Raw genomic sequence first — 23,818 nt, 5'->3', positions numbered from 1 at the left:
AGCTAATTTTGGCTTTGAGAATGTGCGAATAAACAATTATAGTTGGTTTTTTGTTTCTGAAAGGCAAAATTGAATTTTTCAAAAATACAAAGTTACCTTTCGTTGAAAGTAGCTTTTGTTTGCGTGGTAGAAATTCTACTCTCATGTATAATGTTGGAATGCATCAAAACTGGGGTTTGGAACATTAATAACTGATCCGCTGGGACATACCTAGTACAAATGAACTGCAATGCTTTGAATATTCAATACATAAAAGGTATTTATTCAATGCAACTAATTTCCATGCCAAAAATAAAAACATTACTGTACAACATATACAAGGGAACATTTTTGCCTCAGAATGGTCATAATTACATTTCTATACAAAAATAAAATTACGCATTAAAAAAGATCATCTTACCAAATTTATTCAGTCTAAATCAAATTAGCTGTGATTACATCAACGTAAAATTAAACATAAAATTGAATCTGGGACATTCTAGATATTTTGGGTTGAGGAGGGTACGCCATTGGGAGACGGTATCAGCAATGCGGCTTAGATGGACGCGGAGACAAACTAATTCAAATGTTCGTTTTTAAGAGATCCACGACTCGGGTTACTGACCAGAAATGCGGTAATCAAATTTTGGAGAATTTCTTGCTCTGGTGGGAAATGAGACAAAAATCATGGGCAATAATATGAAACCGGTGGAGAAATGAGATTGATTTTTGGACAAATCAAATGATATTAGACCTTGTTAAAATGAATAAAATGGGGGAAAACTGATACAGCTGTAGCAGTGAAGGAAAAGAGGAACCGATTTGTCGGCGAGACGCACAGACAACCACTATGATAAAAATAAAAGGGAGGACTTGACATTAATTGCAAAATCACAGCCCGAATTTGGATTTTTTAACGAGAGTCAAAATTGCTAAAAATATCTGTAGAATAACAGACCGATCTACAAGAATGTCTGAAGGTCACATAGGTATTGAAATTTACTGGTTTTCACATGATACTACCATGCCATCGTGGGACATGTTCCCCGGTGAACTTGGTGCAGCCATCACAAATTCTGTCGATAAAAAGTACAGCTGCCAGTCATGGACCTGTCGTTTGAGAGTATAGCGATACTGAAACAATTTTTTTATTGTCAAAATGAAATTACAGCATTGCTTTAGGGATAAATTGACAAAAACAAGTACACCTGCTGTCTGTGGGTATGACCAGGTGGTTTGTAAGCGTACAACACTGTTTGGTACAAAGACTTACTGAAATTTAAAAATAATATATACAAGATGAAAGTTGGTACTGCAGCTTGCTGTACGAGACACATTTTTGTTGAGTTGAAAAAAAAGAAAAATTGAAGTAGCCATGTCCCTAATGGACACTGATGTCGTTCAGACTTTGATTGTACTTGCTTACAGTATGAAACAAGAAAAAAAAAGAAAAAAAATACAAAACGCTAAAACATCTTAATCAGTGCGTGCAAAATTTTGACAAAAGGTGCTATCTCCTTTCGAAGACCGATTTCTGAATTTTTTTTTATCATGAAAATAATTTATGTACTGTAGCTTACTTCTCGATTTCCAGTTTAGGTACAAGGAGGGAAAAAACCCAGTGAACAGACCATGCATTCTGTACGCTAATTCCTGTATTGTTTGTTGTGAACAGCAGCTTACAATGAAGTTCTGCTTCTGTCTTTTTTAAAGCTATAAACTTCAAGCAATCTATTAGCTTACAAAATTTCATTCAATTTTCTGATTCTTCTGACAAATTTGGGAAAGAAATAATTAAGACTCGCATGCGTGTGTCATTAATGCCATTGCCATTAAAATCACACATCATGATTTTGCTTTGAGATCACAACTATAGATTTCATGGCTGAAGTCAAGAATAAATTTTGCTTCCAAGAAAATTTAACCATTTTTTTTCACCATTTTAAATAACTGTCTGCCAGAGAATGGGACAATATAAGCTACAATGGAAATTACAGTCTTTGAGTTCCACCATCACATTTTGTATGGAGATGACAACGGTGCCCAATCACACAACAACTCTTATCTAAACGTTTGGAAATTAACCAATCACCATTTGTTTTACAAACATAGCTACCACCACTATCTAATGTCACTATCATGGCAACAACCCCTATACCAAGAAACCTCACAAAACATTAATCAACCACCACATTTCTAATATCTCTGAAAAGTGACATATATACATGCATTTACAAATGAAAATATCATAAACATAAACTAAGATCTCTCTATATATACTACATCTCTCTCAAAATTTATGTATATATAACTTGGATGTAATCTGAGACAGAACAAGTCTAAAGGACATTCATTCGTCCCTATATGTATTGTTACCATTAAAACTTGCAAAAGGTTGAATGAAATAATGTCCCTGTTTCTTCCCTAATGAGACTTTTCTTTTGTGTTTGACCTTTTGACTTGCATTGTGCTAAAGAATAGCAAACTTTGACAAAGCAGAAGACATGATTGAAAATGTATTTCCTTAATTTGCTGTCGTGAGGACCTTCTGAATTCAATAGAAAAAAACTTCCTGAAGAAAACATGCTGCAGCCGGATTTAAAATGAAGATTCATTTGGACAGCAAAAGAATCATGCCTAGATAATAAAGGCACAAGGGCATAGAGAACTACTTACAAATGGATAGACAGATATTTCAGTGAAAGAATTTAATTTTGATCATCGACTGCGACTGGTAATTTGCTTAAAGTTCAAAGGTCACTCTTGCTCTAAAACAATAATTTGCATATGGCATCAAGGATTTTATAATTATTATCATATCGGATTGGACGGATCACTTGAAATGTGTGAAAAATGATACAAGTCATGGTAATAATAATTTTTTTTGGCACTGATAATTTTCAAAAATTTGCATAAAATAAAAGCCGATCATTTGCATATAATTCATGCCAAAAATTATGATTTCAGACTTGAAAATAATAAAATGGACTGAAGTCAGATAAGCTGACTCTTGGAATGGCTGTTATTGATACTGAAGGTTGACGAAGAAGATAAATTCAACAAGAAGACTATAATAGAAGACTATAATGACTTGAAATAGATGTTTTGTGTGTAATTTGCATACAAGGCATGGAATAAATTTGTCATGCAAATTAGCATACAGGTAGTGGAAGAACATGTTTCGGAAATAACATAATTTTCTTAATTTGCATATAGGTTAAACAAGGCGCAGTTCTGAAGACGGTTTTACGGTGAATTTACACTGAAAAAGTTACATGGCCTGACAATGCATATATTATGCAAAACTTCACTGTAAATGAAATGTCCATTGAATACGGTGATATTTTGTGGGTTAAAATGAGATATAAAAATGAAATTATTGCTACAAATAAGTGTCGATTGCAAGGAGATTGCAAGGAATGTTAACTTATAATGAAATTGCAGGTTTCTTTGGGATTTATTTCACCCTTTCCAAATTGAACATCAGCCATTGCAAGATGTTGACTTTTAAAAACTTAATTATGGAATTATTGCTGCGTTTTCAAGAAATGCCAATTTTTATTTTCTATTGAAGCAAATAAGTAAAGTGTTTTGCCAGGAAATCTCTCCTAAATAATTTTGGACGGATGGGGCTCTCTATTTAAATCATTTGGTAAAACAGTGCCCTCTGGAGTGTGGACGGTTGTCCATGATAGAGATGTACTATGCTAATCAGGTGGATGGAATTACATCAATATTTCAGGAAGTAATGATAAACATACATCACATGATCACCTCACGATAAAAATCCTCTTTGAAAGTGGACGGCCGATATTTACACACACATTACAATCACAAGATTCTTTCATTATTAAAGTTATTTGCGACAAAACTTTAAATGTCCCATGATTGTTTACACACTGTAATACTACAAAGCATTTGAACTTTAACCCTGTGGATCAAAGGCATCACAGTCATCACCATGGTATTCAATCAATGACCACATCAACATCTCTATGTACACAAACAGACATAAGACAGTAATCTTATAAAGATATCACATTGACATTTCCATAAAATTAAACATTTTAAAATGATAAACTAGTTAAGTTTTCTGATCAAACAAAGACACCTGAAGTGACACAAATTTATAATTCTGCCACTCTGGTAAATCCTGTCTTATTCAAATTTACATTGTAAAGATTTCACTTGACTAAAAAGCGTAAAGCAATGGTGAAAATTTAAGTTCAACCATATTATTTTGAACGGTACCCCATCTTGCTGTACTCTTGACATCATAACACAAAATAAACATACGAACATTTTCTGCGAACCATGATATTTACGTGCCTGGTCAAAAGTGTTTATTCTCTCATGCATGAAGATCAAGTTTTCATTCTTGTTTCATTTCCTATTCATTGCTGTGAGAGTCAATGTGGTAAAATTTGCCTGCTAAAACCTTCAGTGAAGAGTACTGACAAAAATGTTTCGATGGATCCAGATAATGTAATCAACTCCTCAATGTAAATAAAGTGTTAAATTTGATGAATTTGCCTCAGACTTATTACAGTATTTCAAAGTACTGGATTTGGAAGCTTAACTTGGCATTAAAGCATTGGTAGAGGGCGCTGTACACCATACAACTCACTGCTAAAACAGGTTTGATTTGGAAAAGCAGCTGAAAATCTGGACTTAATTGGAAACATCACCTAACGCATCCAAATCTACTTCTTCGATTTAGCAGATGCCGGTGGCGGTTTTGGTTGACCGTTTTTTGCTTGTTTCTTGCCGACATCACTTCCTGTCTTTTCCTCTCGACTCCCCGTCCTATCATCTTTACCATCGCCGACATTCTCAACTTTCCCACTGATTGTTACTGATGTTTTCTTCTTCGTGCTCTTCTGGTTTTGATTCTCTGCTTGACTATCGACACTCTCAGATACATTGGGTGACTTGATTATTCCCTTCTCCATTGTTTTGACTTTCTTTTGGCCTTTACCTGAAACGTGATAATCACAGTTGAATGGATGCCAGCAACCTGTAAAAGTCTCTTGCTTGTACTACTAATTCAAAAGCTCACATCTATTTTTATTTTTGCAGAAGCACTCTCATAAGAAAAAATAATACAAAGCAATTTTTAATTTTGGCTGTAGGAACTATCAAACAAACTTTTGACCAAAGTATTAATATATTTTACATTTGATGGCTACATTTTATTCAATAACAGAACAGATGAAATGTTGCAACATATTTTTAAACTCTGAATTCTTTTCTTCTTTCTTGAACTCTATTTCTCTAGTGTAAATTGTTTCTTGCTATCATAATATTTTTTTTTAAATTTTTTTAGAGAGAAATGATGAAACAAACAAATAAATACAGTGTTTACTGTATGATTCCATGAATATTTTCTTTGCCATGAAAATGATCAGTTTAACATTTTACCTTCTGCATCCTGAGTGGCTGGTTTTTTCCCTTTTTTGTCCGGATTCTCTGAGTTTTCGTCGCCTTTATTGACATCTTGGTTTTCATCAGATCCTAATTTAGAAGCAGCAGAACCTGAAATAAAGCGGTTCAAAGTCAGGATAGAAACATTGGAAATGAAAAAAAGAGTACCGGAACATTGAAAAGAAGTAAATTTGTGTTACGGTATCCAATAGTAGAAATTTGTGCAAAATACTAACAAAACATGTGGGTATTAACCCTTTGAGTGCCAAAGTCAGTTTTTGTTGCCTTTATAAAATATAGCCTGTGAAATATTTTTTCAAATTTTTGCCAAAATTTTGATAAAAATGTGTAGCTAATGAAATGTGATGTCTGCTTGGTCCAAAATTATCAGAAAAATTACAGGAAAATTCATAAAAATTGGTAAAATGTTGCACTAAAATTTTGATGGGAAAAAACTACAACACTCAAAGGGTTAAACTTTGAAAAGTTGCCTGCCTGAGCAAAATAGGAGCTAGTACCAGTGACCTGACCATTAGTAACAAGGTGAACAAGTTCGAACATAGGCATTTCAACATTATTTTGGCCGTAGAATAAGAAACTGTATTTTATAAACTGAATAAAAATGATAAATATCAATCAAAAGTTACAGCTGATGGAGCTTCAACCTGTTCACCCCTAGTCGCCTGTCAACAGGTCCAAAATTACCATTGAAAACGATGGGTTTGGGCCAAACCACTGTGGTGAAAGGTTAACCCAACTCTCACCTATCTCACTTCCAGAGATGACACTGGATGCTCTCTCTTCCGCATTCATCATGGATTCTTCCTTCTCCAGAGCCTGGACATAGTTGGAGTATCTCCACTGGATGTGCTGTTCTTCCGGCTCTTCTTGTAAGAATTCCGCCAGCGGACTCACAGCCCGGATAACGCTGCCACTTTGACTTTCCGAGTCGTCATCATCATCCTCCAAACCTTTTTCTCTCCTAAGTCTCCGGGCTTCCTCCTGAATGAAAGAAAGAAAGTGAAAATGAGAAAAAATTGTGAAACAAAGCTGGCATTTTGACAGTTTCTTAACATGATCATCTTTGAATAATTTTACAGAAAACCTTAATGATTCAAAAACAGCCAACACTATAAATTTTTTTAGTAAAACAGTGGACAAGTACAAAAATCTAAATGTAGCAGAGTACAGACAGTAAATTTGAGAAAGAATGCACAAGAGATAAAATATGAATGCTACAGCCATTCTTTCTCTGTTTGGAAAGAAAATTGCATCATTTTTTCAAACCAGTTACTCTTAGCTTGCAAAATTTGAATTTACATAGTTACAGATTTATCTCAAAATCCAATAAAATACCTTCTCCAAAATGCTACAAGCACAACATGCCAGTTTCCGTAAGCAAGGCATTATAATGACATCACAATATTTACTTCCAATAAGTTGATAATAGTAAATTGAGATTATTTTTTTAGGTGAGTAAATAAAGAATTTAGAGTAATTCTTTCATGCCACTATACGTCATCACTGTCATTCCAAAGCATCGTCTTTTCCATAGACTCACCTTTGCTTCCTTTTCTTCCAAGGCTCTCTGTCTCTGCCGTTCCTTGAGTTTGTATCTTCTCCTCTTCTTCTCCAGCTCCTCCAGCATCTTGGCCTCATCCATGCTGTTTCTATAGTTACAGAAGTCCGCCCAGTAAGCAAACAGGACCCTGAACACAGTCAGCTGAAAAGATAACAGGAATAATATTACAGCATTTTCACGACTTGAACAACTTTGAAATATCAAAATTGCTTTCTCTCATTTCAAGGCAGAGAATGTCACCATTACAATATTTATGAGGGTGAGGAATCTGATGTTAAATAAATCAGAAAGAGGACTCTGATCCTTGTAAGAGCCTTCTTTTGAAAGTTTAGATTTTTCAGTGCGTTACCCTTTTCTATTAAAGGGACAAAGTCGGCCATTTTTAATGAATTTTGTTTTGAGACACTACTTACATTGTTTGACATGTTGAAAGATACTGAATGAATGGGTGACCATGCATATATTCGATCCCGGTTTTGGACATGGTAAATGAATTAAATTAATTCATTTTCGCGATGGTTTCATGTATCGTGTCTAAAACCTGGGTCCCTTTAAAGCTCATAGTGTGTTGCATTGTGGGATTGACTTTTATAATCCTGTTGACTTTTTTGCCCATTCATCTTCAGGAGCACAAATCAAGTCATAAAATGCTTTTTTCTTTTACATTTGAGAAGGCTCTTGTTAATTTGGAATGCTTCAACTTTATGAACAGGACTTAAAGCCCCATTAGCTGTATCTTTATGCATCTTTTTCGATGAGACGGTTTGAAATCAAATGCAATTAACATAAAAATTCATACCAAAGTGTGACCACAGAACATTTTTCAAACATTTGCAATGAACACACAAATTAGATTTTAACAACTAAATAATTTTAAGTTGCAACTCAAATATATTCGCCGTAAATATTCAAAATTCCAACAAAGAATATCCATCACCAAGGATTGGAACAGTAACATTTTCAAAGACACTATGGCTTAACAATGGGAACCCAAAATATCTCTCTGAAGATATGATGGTATTTTTGTGGAAAGTAAAACGCAAAAAGATACAGCTAATGGAGCTTTTAGGCAGTTCCATTTCATTTGCAAACGTCTAAAATGTCAGGGTTACAAATGAGACTATAGAAGTGTTGTCAGATTGTGTACTTTTGATAGCTTTTTACCTGAGCTTCCCTGAAGATATAAGGTCCCCATTCTCTTGGTCGCTTCTCCAGGATTTTATCGGCTTGTTCCTGAGGTATGTCGATCTGTAAACTTGGAGGGATTTGTGAATCAATAAAACACTGGATCAAAGCCTGTATCTTCTGATGGATGATAGATTCCTCTGTGTGGGCATGGTAGAGTTCCTGTCAATAGGCAAAGAAAACAGACAATTATTGATATGGCTAACAGAAACGATCTTATCATTCTTAACAGCATGCATATTTTTGTGCTCTGTCATTATGTCACCAATATTGACCATAAAACAAGACTGTGCTTTTCTTTAACAGTGATGACTGTTCAGAATGCAGTTTGTCTTTTCCAGTCTATGGCACAATTCAATGAAGCTTTTCTCAAAATTGAGCACTGCTGCATGATATTTTGACCACTCTGCCATAGTTTCCTTGAAAAGCTTTGTATAAAATTATCCAAATATGAATGCAGCATAACTAAGTTTTCAGATTGTCTGCAGGTGCACTGATCCATGTCACTAGAGGGCGCTGTCTCATAACAATCACCAAAATAACAGTGTACATACACGGCATGTTTTGAGTTGGCTTGAGAAGAAGAGTACTTCAAAGTAATCAATATTCTGTTGGAATTTCTTTCAACCTGCAATTATGCAAACATTCAAAGACGAAAGACAGTATAACTTACTTTGTATTTCTGTACTTCCAACCAAAAGAGAATATCATTCTCCATGTTCTCACCACGGATCGACACAAACTTCCGGAAGTGAGCACAGGTGACAGGATTGGTCAGCGCTTTGCGGAATGCAATGATGTCTCTGGAAGACGAGATCCAGCGACTTTCCAGCATCTGCGGAAAAGGATGACATGGAATGAAAATAACGCAGTGCAATCAATGGAGTTACACCAGTATAAAACTGAGGGATGGTTTATTTGCTCTATTAATAATGAGTTTACAAACATGCATATCAACAAAAGTAAAACAAATATTTAGCACATAAAGGTATTAAAATCTGGAAGTAATGTGACAAAAAAACATTTTCTTAAAAAGTAACAAGTTGAACCCATAATGAAATATTCACACTAAGTGTCATATCGATTCTGGGTTTCAGTTCATTATATCATACAATATTAAACTAATGAAAATAAAAATATAAAACTAACAATTTTACCTTTGGAAAGTTACTCGAAAGGTAAAATATTTTGATTACTATTTGCATCAAAGATGGATCGAGAAGCATTTTGTAAAATACAAGCTTGGAATTCTCACAAATGTAGCCTACAGAAATTCTGTGAAATTCCCAGAAGATCAAAACTGTCCCCCGAGATTTGTACAAGACAACGGAAAGCATTTTTATTCACTGAAAATTACCGATGAAACCTTAAACATGTCAGGGAGTGGTCTCATGGGATTCCTGAGGCGCTTTGTTGAATTCAACTTATCCAGGATAAAATATTTCATACAAGCTAATTTGTTTAATTCTCGGAAATGGAATAACATCTACTAAAAAGCTAACCTTCCAAACTTGAGCTGCTTTCTTGCGTTTGTTCAACATCACATCATCAACAACATCGTCCATCTTGACCTGGGGATGTTGTCTTTCTTGGAAATCCTCAGTGCAAAGGAACATGGGAAGCCATCGCCTTTCCAGCCTCTCTCTGACGTACTTTTGAACTTCGATGAGTACTGGTGTTGGTGGTCTGTCCTGCAATATTTTGCCCCATCCTCCTCCTGCCTGCATTACCTGTGAAAGATGAGTTCTTAAAATCATCATGAGGCCAGAAACTTCACCTTTTTTATATTATTTGACATCATGATTTTTCACGCAGCAGTTGTTTCCTTCTAATTCTAACTATGATATAATGTAAGATTAAATCAGATTAAATTTCTTTTCAATATCAAAATATTTTCATATAATGACATCATGATTTTTCTTTTAGCTGTTTTTTTCTTTGTAATTTTGATTATGATATAATGTAAAATAATGTATGACCAAATTTCTTTTCCATATCAAAATAAAACATTTTTCATATAATGGCATAAAAATTTCAGTGTGCAAAATAGATCATCTTTCAAAATAATTTTCAAGTCTATCTCAAAGAGGTTAGCATTCAAGGAAGTATGCATATTAAGCAATTAGGAAATCCCATTTTTTACTATAGCAACGCTACCTGTTTGAATAAACATCTGTTCGGCTAAAGTTTTACATGATAAGGAATGGCCAGGAAATGCCATTATCCTGAAGATCCTTTGTGTATTGGATCTTTGTATTTGAATGAGGAGGAAAGTTCTGAATGTTAAATTTATTTTTTATTCATTTAAAGGGCCATTATTTGTAACTTTTGACCATTTTTTACCTCGGAAAATTCCATGTTGGAGGCTCATATTTGTTGCAAAATGTTGTTTTACGAAGAAACAAACATGATTAGTGATGTTATAGCCACATAAAACTGCTAATTTTTGTTCAAACGTGTTGCCCTTCCGAGCTCGTTTGTTGACGTCTGGCATGCTCAGCGTGCCAGGGAGAACGCAGATATGGTGATTCCGCGATCACGCGAGGTGTACAAGTTCACGTTTATTGCGGGATCAAAACAACATTGCGTCGTGGATTGCCAGACATCTGGCTAAGCAAGGTGCTCGGACAATGGACTACGACGTAAGTACCGGGCATAATGAATATTTATTTTGAAATTGCTGTAAATGGCTCGCGCAGGTGCAGAAGAATGCCTACGTTGCAATCCGCGTGTCAACAGAGTTTGTATTTCTGTCCGGACAAAAATTGAAATTTTCGTTGTAAAATCACATGTTACTTAGTTGTAGGGCACGTAATGTTTCTGAATAATATGCGATTCTCTATTATTTGGCATGCTATTCAACATGAGCCAGTGATCATTTCAATCAAAACTAACGGAAAAATCGCCAGAAGATACAGCTAATGGAACTTTTCTTCCTGGCCTAAGCATGAAAAATTTGGATTTTTGACCAGGAGAAATATTACTTCTTTTGTAGATTTGTAACTCAAATTACTTACAAAATTTTGTTTATAAATATGACTAATGTGTATAACAGATTAATTAAAACCTAAACCTACAAAATTCTTGCTCCTTGTTTTAAATGATGGAAATTTTTCCTATCACAAACCTTATTTTGGCCTTCTTTGCCAGCAGGGCTGTTGGGACCAAAAAAGTATTTCTTGTTGAGGTATTTCAGTTTGATATCTCTGGCTTTTTCATCTCTTCTCTCGTTGTCTGAGTGGGGAATCCTTCGGAAAGCCTCAATGTCCAACCAACACATCAAGTCCATGCTGGCATAATTGTCATCTACAAAAAAGAAAAAGAAAAAGATATATTATTAGAAAACGACAACATCAGTTTACAATTGAATTTTCATGTATTAGATATTCTTATCGTCTTGTACTGATCTTGGACAGTAAAGTTCTATCAATCCCCCCCAAAAAACTATGTTTCATATCTTTGAATCCAATTTTTGAACTCTGACCTCAATCACATGTCTGTCACCTTTGACCCTTGACCTTCAATTGACATTGACTTAGAATCTAGAGTACCAACAAGGGGCTCTCTTCTGCTGTGACTTAGAATCTAATTACCATTACGGGGCTTTCTTTTATTCTTCTGTTTTTGAAGTTGAAATTGGGCAGCAAAGTGCCCTAAAACCCTACTTGAATCAAATTTTTGAAAGATAAGATGATATTTTGACTTACTTAGGAACTGCCTGAAATGTTCAAGTTCAATTCTGTTGTGTATCAACGTATTGAAGTTGAACTCTTTGAACTCTTCCGGAACTTTATCTTCCAGTGATTGGTAGTAAGCTTCCCGCTTTGTCTCCTCATCAACAAACTCTGGAGTTGCAACCCTCTGGAAATAGAAAAATTTAAAAAAGTTTAGAAATATAAAAGAACAGTGCTCCAACTACATCAATGACATTGTTTACAAACTGTATCAATGACATTGTATACACCTTGCATCAATGACATTAAGAAAACTGGCATGAATTGCCAAAATTGGCAACGAACAAAATACCTTTTTATTATGGGAAATATTTTTTCTGTTCTTGAAGAAATTATCAAAGCATTGTATATATCGTACAACTGCATCAATGACATTGTACATACAACTGCATCAATGACATAGTCTATACAACTGCATCAATGACATTGTACATACAACTGCATCAATGACATTGTACATACAACTGCATCAATGACATTGTACATACAACTGCATCAATGACATTGTACATACAACTGCATCAATGACATTGTACATACAACTGCATCAATGACATTGTACATACAACTGCATCAATGACATTGTACATACAACTGCATCAATGACATTGTACATACAACTGCATCAATGACATTACCTCCCGTATAAGTCCTCTTCTTTGAAGTGATTTGAGGTGTTTAGATTTGCTGGTTTCTAACTGTCTCTTTTCTTCAATCAATTCAATCTGGCAAAGAAATAATTTTATCAAAGGTTAATATAATATAGATGCTAACTCTTACTTCAATACAACTTGTAAATAAATCGACATATACTATTGAACTTTCTAGAAGCCTAAATTGAACACATCTGAAAATTTCTAAACAATTCTTCTCATGCGGGCAATATATCAGATTCTGGCGACTTTTCATCATTTGATATGAACACTGCCTAACATTTTCTGACTTAAAGCTGCTATGAATGTTACAGCTTCAAGAGGTCATAGTTGTGACCTTTGACCTATTCAGGTCAAACCTGAATATTAGATGTCAAATATTGATGAGAAGACTACTCAAAATGTTACAGCTTCAAGAGGTCATAGTTGTGACCTTTGACCTATTCAGGTCAAACCTGAATATTAGATGTCAAATATTGTTGACCCAATGTCTCGATGAAGACCATAAATATAGTTACAGTAAAATGATTTGAGAAAGTATCTAAGCCCATGCCGTTCAACTCTTATTCTACTGATTTTTGATTTTTGATTCTACATTGTACAAGAGGATTCAATTACTTGCTCACCTTCCGATACTCTGTTTTATCTGCACCGACCATCTCTGACCACGGCACAACCAGGGTCTGCAGAACATGCTCCTCTGCCGAATCAAACAGTTCCTCAAATGGTGGATCCATTTCACGATATATCTGCCTCCGTACGTCGGGATCAACGTTGATTGGATATCGACACCCTTCCACAATATACTTGGAATGAATGTTCTGCAGGTGATATTGAACCAACAGATCAAATGTCAGTCAGCAAAATTACATCAAACTTAATTTCTCTGTGTCTTCTTCGTATTTCATATTTACAAGGTTTAGTTCCGTTATTTTCAATCAATGGTGAAATATATATTCTTCACTTACAATGTGAATATAACTAGGCCACAAGTGCAAAAGTTCTGTAAGTATTCAAAAGCTAAAGCTGAAATGTACTTTCTATGTATAGGAAGCCTGTGTGATATTTTAATTTTATTAAAAAGATCCACTAGCTTTAACTTTCAATGTATTTTTCAGTATTTTTGTTCTGTCTATAAACCAATGTTTCATGTTGAAGTTACTGCCCTTTACCAACACAACCTATTTGTGTGTGATGTTATTGCACAAAACCGATCTTTTACAGTTTGGACTAGAATTCATTTGTCAGCAACAACATAACACATTGTGTTTGCATGGCTTGTTTTTGGTATTTTAAGGTACTTTGGGGAGAAAATTAAAAACCATATTTGTTTTATGGAACAAAAATAATAAAATTTTATTAAAAGTTTAATATGGCTATTGCCCTTTACATAACTGACATTGTCTCCCACTTGCATTGCATCCCACTCACAAATTAACACTTTTGTATTAACCCTTTGAGTGCTGTAATTTTTCCCACCAAAATTTTAGTACAACATTTTACCAGTTTTTGTGAATTTTTCTGTAATTTTCTTGATAATTTTGGACCAGATAGACATCATATTTTATTTGCTAGTTTGTTATCAAAATTTTAGCAAAAATCTGGAAAAAATGTACTAGTAAAAGTGACAAAAATTGACTTTGGCGCTCAAAGAGTTAATCTACGACTGTCTGTTACCAATCCTATAATTTTCACAGTATCACCAAGTCTTGATAATGTCTCTTGAGACACTGTACTGTCTAATTTCACAGCTTAAACACTCACCTGAGCTTTCTTGTCAAGTTCATATGCACTGAATACTTCTGCGTAGAATCTGTTGTGGTAACCTTGGAGTTCATGCCAGCAGTGAAGACAGTTGATCGGGATCTGTACACACATAAGACGCATATTTTCATTGGTTGAGAAGTGAACCAGGTAACTAGGTACAGATGTGTCGATTGGTTTATGCAAATAGAGACATCATCAATTTATCAATGTCTAATTTTGGATGATAATACGTATTGCAAACTGTGAAATAATGAATTATCTCGGACAACTAAATTATTCTTTCCTAATGAAATATAGTCAAGATGACAGCTTTCCATTGATTCAACTGTTCATGAAATGTTTATGCAACATTTAACAACTTGCTGAAATTCAATAACATTTCTAGAAACTGATTCAGAAATACTATTTTGGGCTGTCAATGAATCTTAAAAAAGACACAATCATTTTGTTATAGTCAAATACTTACTGTTTTACCATTTTTTTCTAGAAAGTTCATGAAAAATCCACCAGCTTTCTTCTCGTTAAACAGACCTTGAAGTAAACTTTCCATTCGGGAGCCTCCTAGGAATATACTGGATGAGCTGGAGCTCTGAACACTGCCCTCTCTTGACGACCTGGTAGAACTTGAATTGTAACTGCTTTCTGTGTACATGCTACGGTCAGAGTGAGCAGATTTGATGCGTTGCAGCGGTCTGTGGAAATGAGTGCTGTAAACAACATCCAAAAAGCCACACCATGAAAAAAATTGAAGTCTTTGAGTTTATGGTATATTTCATGATGCACACAATGTGTAAATACAACACTCTGAATGCTACCGTGTTATTAAGTTAAAGCATGAGGACGCTCTATATGAAAAAATGTAAATATTTTGTGCATTGCAATTATCGTCTGCTATTTTCACACACCGAAACAGTGATGCAATCTTACAATTATCTGGTTGGCATAAGTTGCTAAATTAATTAAGAAATCAATGATGAAATTGAAAAAATTCATTGTTTATTTAAAAGTAATTTCAATCATAAGAGAAGTGGTTATAATAATTGATTAGTTCTAATTTACATCAAATATTTTCTGAGAATTATATCTTGTTTTAAGTTTGTTTGACATGGAGTTTTTAACATGAAGTCAAACGACAAAACAGTTGGCATACAAGTTCAATGATTGACATGATGAATGAAAGTTTGAGAAGACTACTCAAAATGTTCATTACAATTAGCAATATTTACCTTTTCTTGGTAGATGGTGTCGGGCTCTGATTTCGACTTGAACTGGCAGATCGACTTGAACCAGCTGATTTCTTCCCACTTTTTGGCCTGGATGGCGGTGACGGTATTTTGACGCTTGGTGCCGGAGGTAACTTTGGTATCGTTGTCGTTGGAATTCCCGTCAGAGCATATTCTTCTGGCGCAACTCGCGATCCTGCACTTGACGGCCTCAGCACTGATATCGTCACATGTTTTACTTCATCTGTAACACTCTTTGCAGCTTTGACCTGCTGTTGGTGCAAAGGAAATATTTTTTTTTATTTTTAGTGAGTGTTTTAACCCTTTCACCCCCAGTTCCCTGTATACAGGTCCAACTTTACCATAGAAAACAATGGATTTGGGACAAACCATGGTGGTAAAAGGGTTAAAGTCTGTTGGCTAATAAGTCACTTCTGCCATTTGTATGAGTCTTGATCTGAACCTATTAGGTCATCAACATCTATCATTTAGATTCAAAGCTAACAAAAAAATTATTTGAAAATTTGCTAAAATAAAAAGTCTTTACAAAAACTGGGTAAAGGTGAAATGTATGTGAAAGGTGGAGGTTCAAAGTTCAACTGATCAGGTGACTGACCTGTTCTGTTTTCTGTTTATCACCTCCAGTGGTTGCAGGCAATGATTGGCTGACCACTGGGGGCGCTGGTACCGCAACTTTGATTCTCGGCTTGCACGACTTGGGTCTAAGTGGCAACAGAGTGATTGTTTTAGGATTGGGATAGGCACTGGTCACCAACGGTTTCAGTAACGTCCTCTGTCGTTGATACAGGTAATTGGTGTCTGGGACAAACTTGAAAGCTTGCTTCATCAAGAACCTAGGACCCCTGCAAAATGACACAGAAAAATTCCTTTAATTTAGAAACTTAAACATTTATATCATGACAAAGGGATCCATAGATGGATGTTTTGCATGATTCTCAGACTACTTTCATTCCAAAATGAACTCCCCAAAATTAAACCAAATGAGATACTGCAACAAATTGATTATTTAAATGCAGCAGTTGGCATAATTTTAGTCAAATCTGCCTATTTGTGAAAGCACAAAAGTTTTGCAAAATATGAAAATTTGAATACAAATTTCAAGACAAAGTGTTACATGTCCACAGTGATCTGGGTAATAAATTTGACTTACCAATACAGCAAGAGTGGTTCCACCATCTTGTACTGTGCCTGGATCAAATTTTCCATTGTCCAGTGTAAATTGTCGGCCAGTCCTAAATTTGCCACGACTTCCTTGGACAGTTCACAGTCACCTCCAGCGTGGATATATTTCTCACGCATTTGCCCGAGATAACTGTCAACGGAGTAACGCAAAGATACCGGTGAAATATTATGGGATGTGTTAAGAAACAGAGAGTTTAAACTCCAGGTTTAAACTCTTTCAAAACCAGACTTCATTCAATTTCTATTGTTTTTGCAATAAAAGATGAAAGTCTGTATTAGGACATACAGATTCAAGGATACTATCAAAATTTTCTCATGGACAGTTACAATACCTGTACAATAAAACTTTTCAATACACAACTGCCTATTATCGAAAATAATACAGTGAAACAGCGATACCATAATTTCTCTCCCAATTAGTCAAGGCCTCATGAGTCTAGGTTTCTTAACCTTCATAATTTACAAACAATAGAATGGGTAAAGGAATTGTGTAGAAATGAACAAGAACTCAACTTCATACAGATTTTACAAAAGTTAAACATAACAGTTTATAAATTGTGTGGTCTCAAGGTGTATTGAAGTCACTGGGAAAAAATACTGACTTTTGTTTGAAACAAGACAAGCCTAAAATGACGCTGCACGGTATGAAAGTATTTGGCTTCCACATTTCACTGAGTAAATAAACAGAACTCACAAGAAGTAAATTGTGCGGTGGCGGCATAAAATGGTTGAATGAACATCAAATGAAAATATGTACCATGGTCTTGCCCACATGGAATTCAGGTACATATCAAATAACACAGCCATTAACAAACTTGCTGGTTTCTGACCTTATCAACAGCACAATCAAACTACTGGTTCCCACATACTGACTCAACATTAATTATTTCCCGAAACTGTTGTCTCAATATTCATTCGATTAATACCCAAAAAATTCGATTTTTTTCTCTAAACAATGCTTTTTAAATTACACAGTTGTATGTAGATGAATGTATTGGTTGTGCTATGAAATGTGCCAAAAATTTTGGTGGGAAAAAATGGCGGGAATGTGTGTATAAGCAGAAACGTGTCAAACGAATGAGGACCACAAGGAGATATTGCAAAATGCAATAACAGCATACACAATAACATGTCTTTTGAATGAGAGCCCTCTACACTTGTCCATTAAAGATTCTGTCTCTCATGGAACTTCAACTTGAACAGAATTAAAAGTAAACACTGAATGATATGTTTCTCCTTAGGTGAGTGGAAAATGTACTAAAAGAAGTGTTAGAAATGAAACAGAATGACTTACTTAGTGAGAATGTCATCATCATCTATTTGCCTTGCTCTGTCCACATCAAGCCAAAAGAACCAGTTTTTCTCTCCAGCATTTCCAGCTAAGAATTTTTGAAATGCGTCGATTCCCTTTTTGTTGCTCAAACTGTATGTTTTCTGTTTTGAAAAGTATGGATCGCTATCATCTTCCAGGTCACTACCAAAGAGAGAATCTTCTTCCTGGTCTTGGCTCAGAGAACTACTTTTGCTTGTGATGCTGATTTTTTTCTTGCGTTCCGCCTGGTTGTTTGAGTCTGATTTTTTGGTTTCTGTTTGTTCGAGTTTATTCACGGTCACATCTTTCAACATTTGTATATTCAGATCTTGACACTTGAAGGATGTCTCTTTCAGGATGTCTCGGTCGATGACATTGTTGATTTTCTCCGTCTCATCCTCATTAGTTGCAGAGACAGCTTCCTTAACAACCATAGCAACAACAACTGATGCAAGCTCATCCACATTTTCCACTGTGATTGATCTCGGTGATGTCTGAATTTCTTCATCTTTATCTCCTTCTGACCCCCGCCCTTCATCTTCCTCCTCTTTATCAGCTTCTGATCCTCGCCCCTCATCCTCGTCTTCCCGTTCCTCCTCGATCTTCCCATCCTCCTTTCTATCTCCCTCCGGTTTGGACGGATCATAAAACACAGGTGCAGAGTAGCCACTTGTACTCTGTTCAGCTACGTCTGCAACCACACACACATCATCCCCTGTCGGCGCTTTCCACTCTCCCGGTGGGGGTGTCTTCATCCTCGGTGGGTCATCAAATAGTTTGCTTGGGGGAATCTCTTCTTCCAGTGGTTGTGAGAAGTCTGGAAGGCCGTACTCACTGAGATTTGGTCCTTCATAAGGACTTGGGGTCCAAATTCCACTGTCTATTGTACTGGGTTTGAGAGTTGTGGCCACACTAGGTACAGTACTTCCAGGCCTGGAATCCTGCTCCGGGATGGTCCTGAACGGCGCTGAAGACAATCTCATTCCAGCACTGTCTGTTGTTTGAGTTCTCCGGGCCATTTTTGCCATGGAAAACCACTCCTCCGATGTCGTTGTTGGTGTATCTCCCATACAAACAAACATATCTTTCCTGATGATTTCCTCCTCGTCAATCTGTGGCGGTTCCGGAGTGACTGGTTTCTCGATGCAAAATGGACGATAGTCTGGATCAATGTGCAGGCTGATGGCTTCAAAACCATCCTTTGCAATCTAAAATCAAAGACAGGAAAAAGTATCAAAAAAGCCAGACATAAAGCTTGAGAAAACATGGGAAAATCATCAAATCTAAACTAACATAATCTGTAATCTGACTCTTCTCTGAGATCTGTTGATACTGGATGGTTTAACCCTTTCACCACCATGGTTTGAACCAATCCCATTGTTTTCGACGGTAAAGTGGACCTCTAGACAGGGAAATAGGGTGAAAGGGTTACGGTTACCGTGGTGCACTCCTAAAAATTGAAACTTCAACTTCTGATTGAACTTTCCCTGAGAAAACTTCAAACCACTACCTTCCAACACCAAGAATACAAGTTTGGGGTCACTCAGCAAAATTTGGTACTGGAGAAAAAATTGCTTAATATTTACCGATGCTTTAATTTAAAATAAAAATGGCTGCCATGCCTATGTCAACCCTGGGGAAAATTACATTTTTCAGTTTTCTCAGAAACAAGAGAGTATAATCTTCATTAACTCCACAGGTTTCAAAATGAGCCCACACAAATGGGAGACAAAAAGTTTTGTAAGAATTGTGAGTCCAAATATCTGTCCACAACACATATTCTTCCCAAACCTTAATATTCAGGTGTACCTAATACACTGTAGGCCTATTGTATTCATTTGTGCAAAGTGTATTTTGAGCATTATTTGGGAATACAAATTAAAAATGATGACTTACTGTCGATGCAGAATATTTATTTGGCCTAAAATCATGCACTATATACCACACCACACCATTGTGAGGCAAATAGTATCACAAATAAACATATAAAAATTCATGTTCAATGAATTTCACCCAGATTGAACTGTTAATGTAGAATAAAAGTAAAAAGTAAAACTGATATTTTCTGAAAATTCATGAAAAAACCTTTGTCCAAAGGTAAAGGAATTTATTATATTGTTCGCAGATTAGTGTTGACTTATTGCCTCATTGAATGTTTCATGTTGGTGAGAAATTGTTACAATGTTGCCAGCAAGGTAATCAGATTTTCACAAAACTCTCAAGACGCGCTAGGCGTCTGTTGACAACCGACAGATTGCAGTAATGGTGACCAACAACATCGTTGCTAAGCAAATACAAACATCATTCTGCATAGCAACCAACATGAACAACTAAGGCTTGCAGCACTTTTGGAGTTTCCGTCCCGTACTTTTTGTGTTGAACCATTACAATATTCCTTGACAAGCTTTTTTTATCCCTGAATTTACAATGGAATATGCCAATGAGCAGAAAACACAATAGGACCATTCCATTGTAAGTTACACTTTGGGGGGGGAGTAAATTGTCAAGGAGCAAGACAACTTGGTACATGACAACGTACAAAATAATTGATGTTCCGGAACAACATTACAACACCCCATGTAAATATCGTACATGTGGACATAGAAACTGTATAGCGTATTGGATAATGTCTATTGATAGACTACATTTGTTTTCAGATACTCAACTACAGAATTTAAATTTTCCAGTATCAATGTTGACGAGAAAAATCTTAAAATAAATAAAGCGAATTTAAAAGTTGAAGCATAAAGACATACATCATTATTCAAAAGGACATGGATGCACTATTGACATAATTGATTTTTTTCACAAAATATGCGCTAGTGTCTTAAAAACAGATATCAAAATTTGTAGGAACTACATTCAGAAACAAATCATTATCTTACCATTCTTTTCATTTACTTTCAACATAGACGTTGTCTGTGGTTTGAGTTTCAATAAGTTTTTGTTTTGGGAATTGAAGAAATCAAAAAATACTGTTTCAAAATTGTGACAATTAAAAGTGAAATCTTCTCTATTAATACTGGTCACACATTTTCAGGGTAGGTTCAACTAATAGAGTTTTTATGGTAGCAGGTGTGCAGATGGCAGGTCAGAGGTCAATCCCTAAACAATGCAACAACTGGCAGCAAAGCTGACTTGTCTTGTAATTTATGCGCCGTGACCCTAGATTAAGCCCACAGAGGTCGCAGATGTTGACATCTTCTGACAAATCCAAAGTCTGGCCTGCAGCCTTAGATTTTAAGATTAAATGAACACTGTGAAAGAGATTTTTTTTCTGTAGATTGACAGTCCAAAAAATAACACTTTTTACATTATATTGAAGATACAGAATTGTATTAACCTGTGATATAGTTATTCACTCTGCACTAATATTAGCATCCTAGCGATTTCGCTTCGACCAGTATTTTACTGTTACTAGAAATTTCACGTCTGTGTGAACATTTCATGCCAAGTAAATGTACTCTCCGCTGAATGGTTGTTGAGAAACTTACAAGAATCAGACTGCTCCTGGCAAATAAAATTAAGAACAGATTTTGACTTTATGGAGATTACAAAGAGAAAAGTGGGTATAAGCACACATCACCCAGAAGGCCATTTTACATGTAAAATGACATAAGCTCAGATTAGGATGGTAATCGCTGTTCATTCGACAAGTGACACATTTGACATTTTGAGAAGGCAATTTTTGCTTTCACACAATCCTGTCCCCGGGGCCATGATTAATATAAAGTGATCGATGCATACAGTGCTTGGCTATGTGGTGTTAGTATATTTGACTGGCGGAAGTTATCTGTCTGGCAAAAACTGTGAACACCTGACTTTTTGCCGTTCAGATGAATTCTTTTTTTTCTAACACCTGGAGGACTTGACGCCTAAAGATTGCAGTGATTGCTAAAACTTCATGCACACGGACATGTCTCATTCATATTGAGGCAGACTTTTCGCGTGGAAATAAATTAATAAACTTTGCACAGAGGTGGCGGCTCAATACTTAAATCCTGTGACTACCTTGAATGCAAGATTTTTCTCAGTGCCATAATGAATTATAGCATTGTACTTTGAGAACCAGAAAATTTCTGTCAGCTCCCAAGACTTCTATGGATGTTCTCAATATGTTTGTACAATGTTATATAGTCAAAAAGTTGAAATAATTTGGCAAAAATTTCATGTTCGATGTTGTAGACGTGCAGTTCGCTCAATTTAACCTGGAATGCATCTTTGATTTATAGGAAACATTGTGATGTTTTACAAGGACACACAATAGTGATAGCTATAAAAATAGAAGGACTCGATGAGACATCAAGGCGAAGTCTTGATTCACAATCTTAGGCTAGTAATAAAACCCTGGAATATTAAACTCATGAACAAGGTCTGCTTATATTTATAGAATGCGTGTACATTTGCAATTAAACTTGAGGACAGCAGTATATGTCCATTTTGTGTTATCATTGGATCTGAGAAATTTGAAAGACTATACTGCTCTCTATCTGTTGTATAGTGCGATTTTACGCCAACAGATGATGTATTCTCTATTGACAATATGTCATTATCATTTAATTTGCATAAATGAATACAATTAAATTATCTAGGAAATTTAGCATAAACAGTAATAGACCTAGGTACACATGAATATTACTGTTTATAGGCAGAATACACCTGGTGTACAGTATATCTTTTTATATGATTGGCTCTGAGAGATTTGAAAGACTTACCTCTGCCTGAGACACAAGTTTAGCTACTCTGTATTCCAAGTATGTGTCACTTTGTAGAAACGCCGGCAATCTTTCCATTTTTATCCATTCTATACCCTGTTCTTTATTCAGGCACTGCAAATGGAAAGGGAAAACAGATACAAAACACTGATGACCAGATTGCAAGTGAGAAAATTAACTACTTGCAACTTTTGATCAAATTGTAAGAGATGATGGCTGGCTGAGGGGGCACTGTTTAACCCTTTCGCCACCATGTTTTTGATGAAATTCATTGTTATCCGTGGTAAATGTGGACCTGTTTACTCAGAATTGGGGGTGAGCAGGTTAATCACACTCCCATCACACAGACTTGTAAAATGTCAATCATATTGACTCTAAAGGTTATTTTTTATGTGGATGTTTTATACATAGTGCTTATTAATCTGTATTAATCTCTCTGTCTGTAAAACAAGAAAAATAAAAAACAAACATTCTCCAATGGAATTTTGACAAGATTTGTAGAAGACTCAATTTTATTAACTTAAAGATGTTTTTGTGCTGTATTTGAAAGATTTGTGAATAATGTGGAAAAGAGTTTGGAAATAAAGTGAGGAATTTGTCACTGTGTCGAGTATGCCATGTTGGAAATTAGACTTCTTGCATGATTTAGCAAGAGATCAGTCACAATGGTAAAGCAGATCATCTTGTTCTCTTTCATGTATGTTATTCAATCACTGAATAAATAACTGGTGGATTAAATTGAAGGCAACATTGCGGTCTTTGAAAGGTGCCAGAGTTCTCACATCTGTTATTTTATTTCAAGAATTGCAAAATCATTTTTTAAAACTGTTCAATATTATAGTATTTAAATAGTTGTTGATTTATCGGTTTATAATCAAATTGAGGTCTCTTCTGGTTTGTTGCTACACTAGCTATGAACTTGGACTTGAATTATTTGTGAAATATCTTGTCTGATGACTGACAAAATCCTGACATTCATGCATTGTTTGGAATCAGTGTGACTGTTGGTCTAACAAACTACAGATTACAATTCAGATTCTG

The 23,818-nt window shown here is 35.5% G+C and overlaps 1 protein-coding gene across 2 annotated transcripts in view; it reads right to left on the bottom strand.

Moving 5' to 3' along the window:
* Positions 1 to 241: 241 nt before the first annotated feature.
* The window catches only part of LOC139133542 (regulator of G-protein signaling 22-like), a 40,330-nt gene continuing 16,753 nt past the window's right edge, over positions 242 to 23,818 (bottom strand). Inside the window, exons 5-22 of one of the 2 annotated variants that reach the window (XM_070700212.1) lie at positions 22,778 to 22,891; positions 18,045 to 19,270; positions 16,719 to 16,880; positions 16,164 to 16,410; positions 15,551 to 15,819; positions 14,791 to 15,031; positions 14,322 to 14,423; positions 13,184 to 13,378; positions 12,543 to 12,629; positions 11,878 to 12,031; positions 11,298 to 11,476; positions 9,673 to 9,900; positions 8,844 to 9,005; positions 8,150 to 8,332; positions 6,965 to 7,126; positions 6,168 to 6,405; positions 5,401 to 5,514; positions 242 to 4,957 (exon numbers count right to left, since the gene is read on the bottom strand). In XM_070700212.1, coding sequence (XP_070556313.1) covers positions 4,683 to 4,957; positions 5,401 to 5,514; positions 6,168 to 6,405; positions 6,965 to 7,126; positions 8,150 to 8,332; positions 8,844 to 9,005; positions 9,673 to 9,900; positions 11,298 to 11,476; positions 11,878 to 12,031; positions 12,543 to 12,629; positions 13,184 to 13,378; positions 14,322 to 14,423; positions 14,791 to 15,031; positions 15,551 to 15,819; positions 16,164 to 16,410; positions 16,719 to 16,880; positions 18,045 to 19,270; positions 22,778 to 22,891 — 4,338 coding nt within the window. In that variant the 3' untranslated portion in view covers positions 242 to 4,682. The remainder of the gene's footprint in view (positions 4,958 to 5,400; positions 5,515 to 6,167; positions 6,406 to 6,964; positions 7,127 to 8,149; positions 8,333 to 8,843; positions 9,006 to 9,672; positions 9,901 to 11,297; positions 11,477 to 11,877; positions 12,032 to 12,542; positions 12,630 to 13,183; positions 13,379 to 14,321; positions 14,424 to 14,790; positions 15,032 to 15,550; positions 15,820 to 16,163; positions 16,411 to 16,718; positions 16,881 to 18,044; positions 19,271 to 22,777; positions 22,892 to 23,818) is intronic. The other variant, XM_070700213.1, reaches the window with a different exon arrangement.

The sequence above is a fragment of the Ptychodera flava genome, chromosome 5, assembly GCF_041260155.1.
Source record: "Ptychodera flava strain L36383 chromosome 5, AS_Pfla_20210202, whole genome shotgun sequence".
In the NCBI taxonomy this organism is placed as follows: domain Eukaryota; kingdom Metazoa; phylum Hemichordata; class Enteropneusta; family Ptychoderidae; genus Ptychodera; species Ptychodera flava.
Note: the sequence above shows the minus strand (reverse complement) of the source record. Positions and strands in the feature narration are given on the sequence as shown.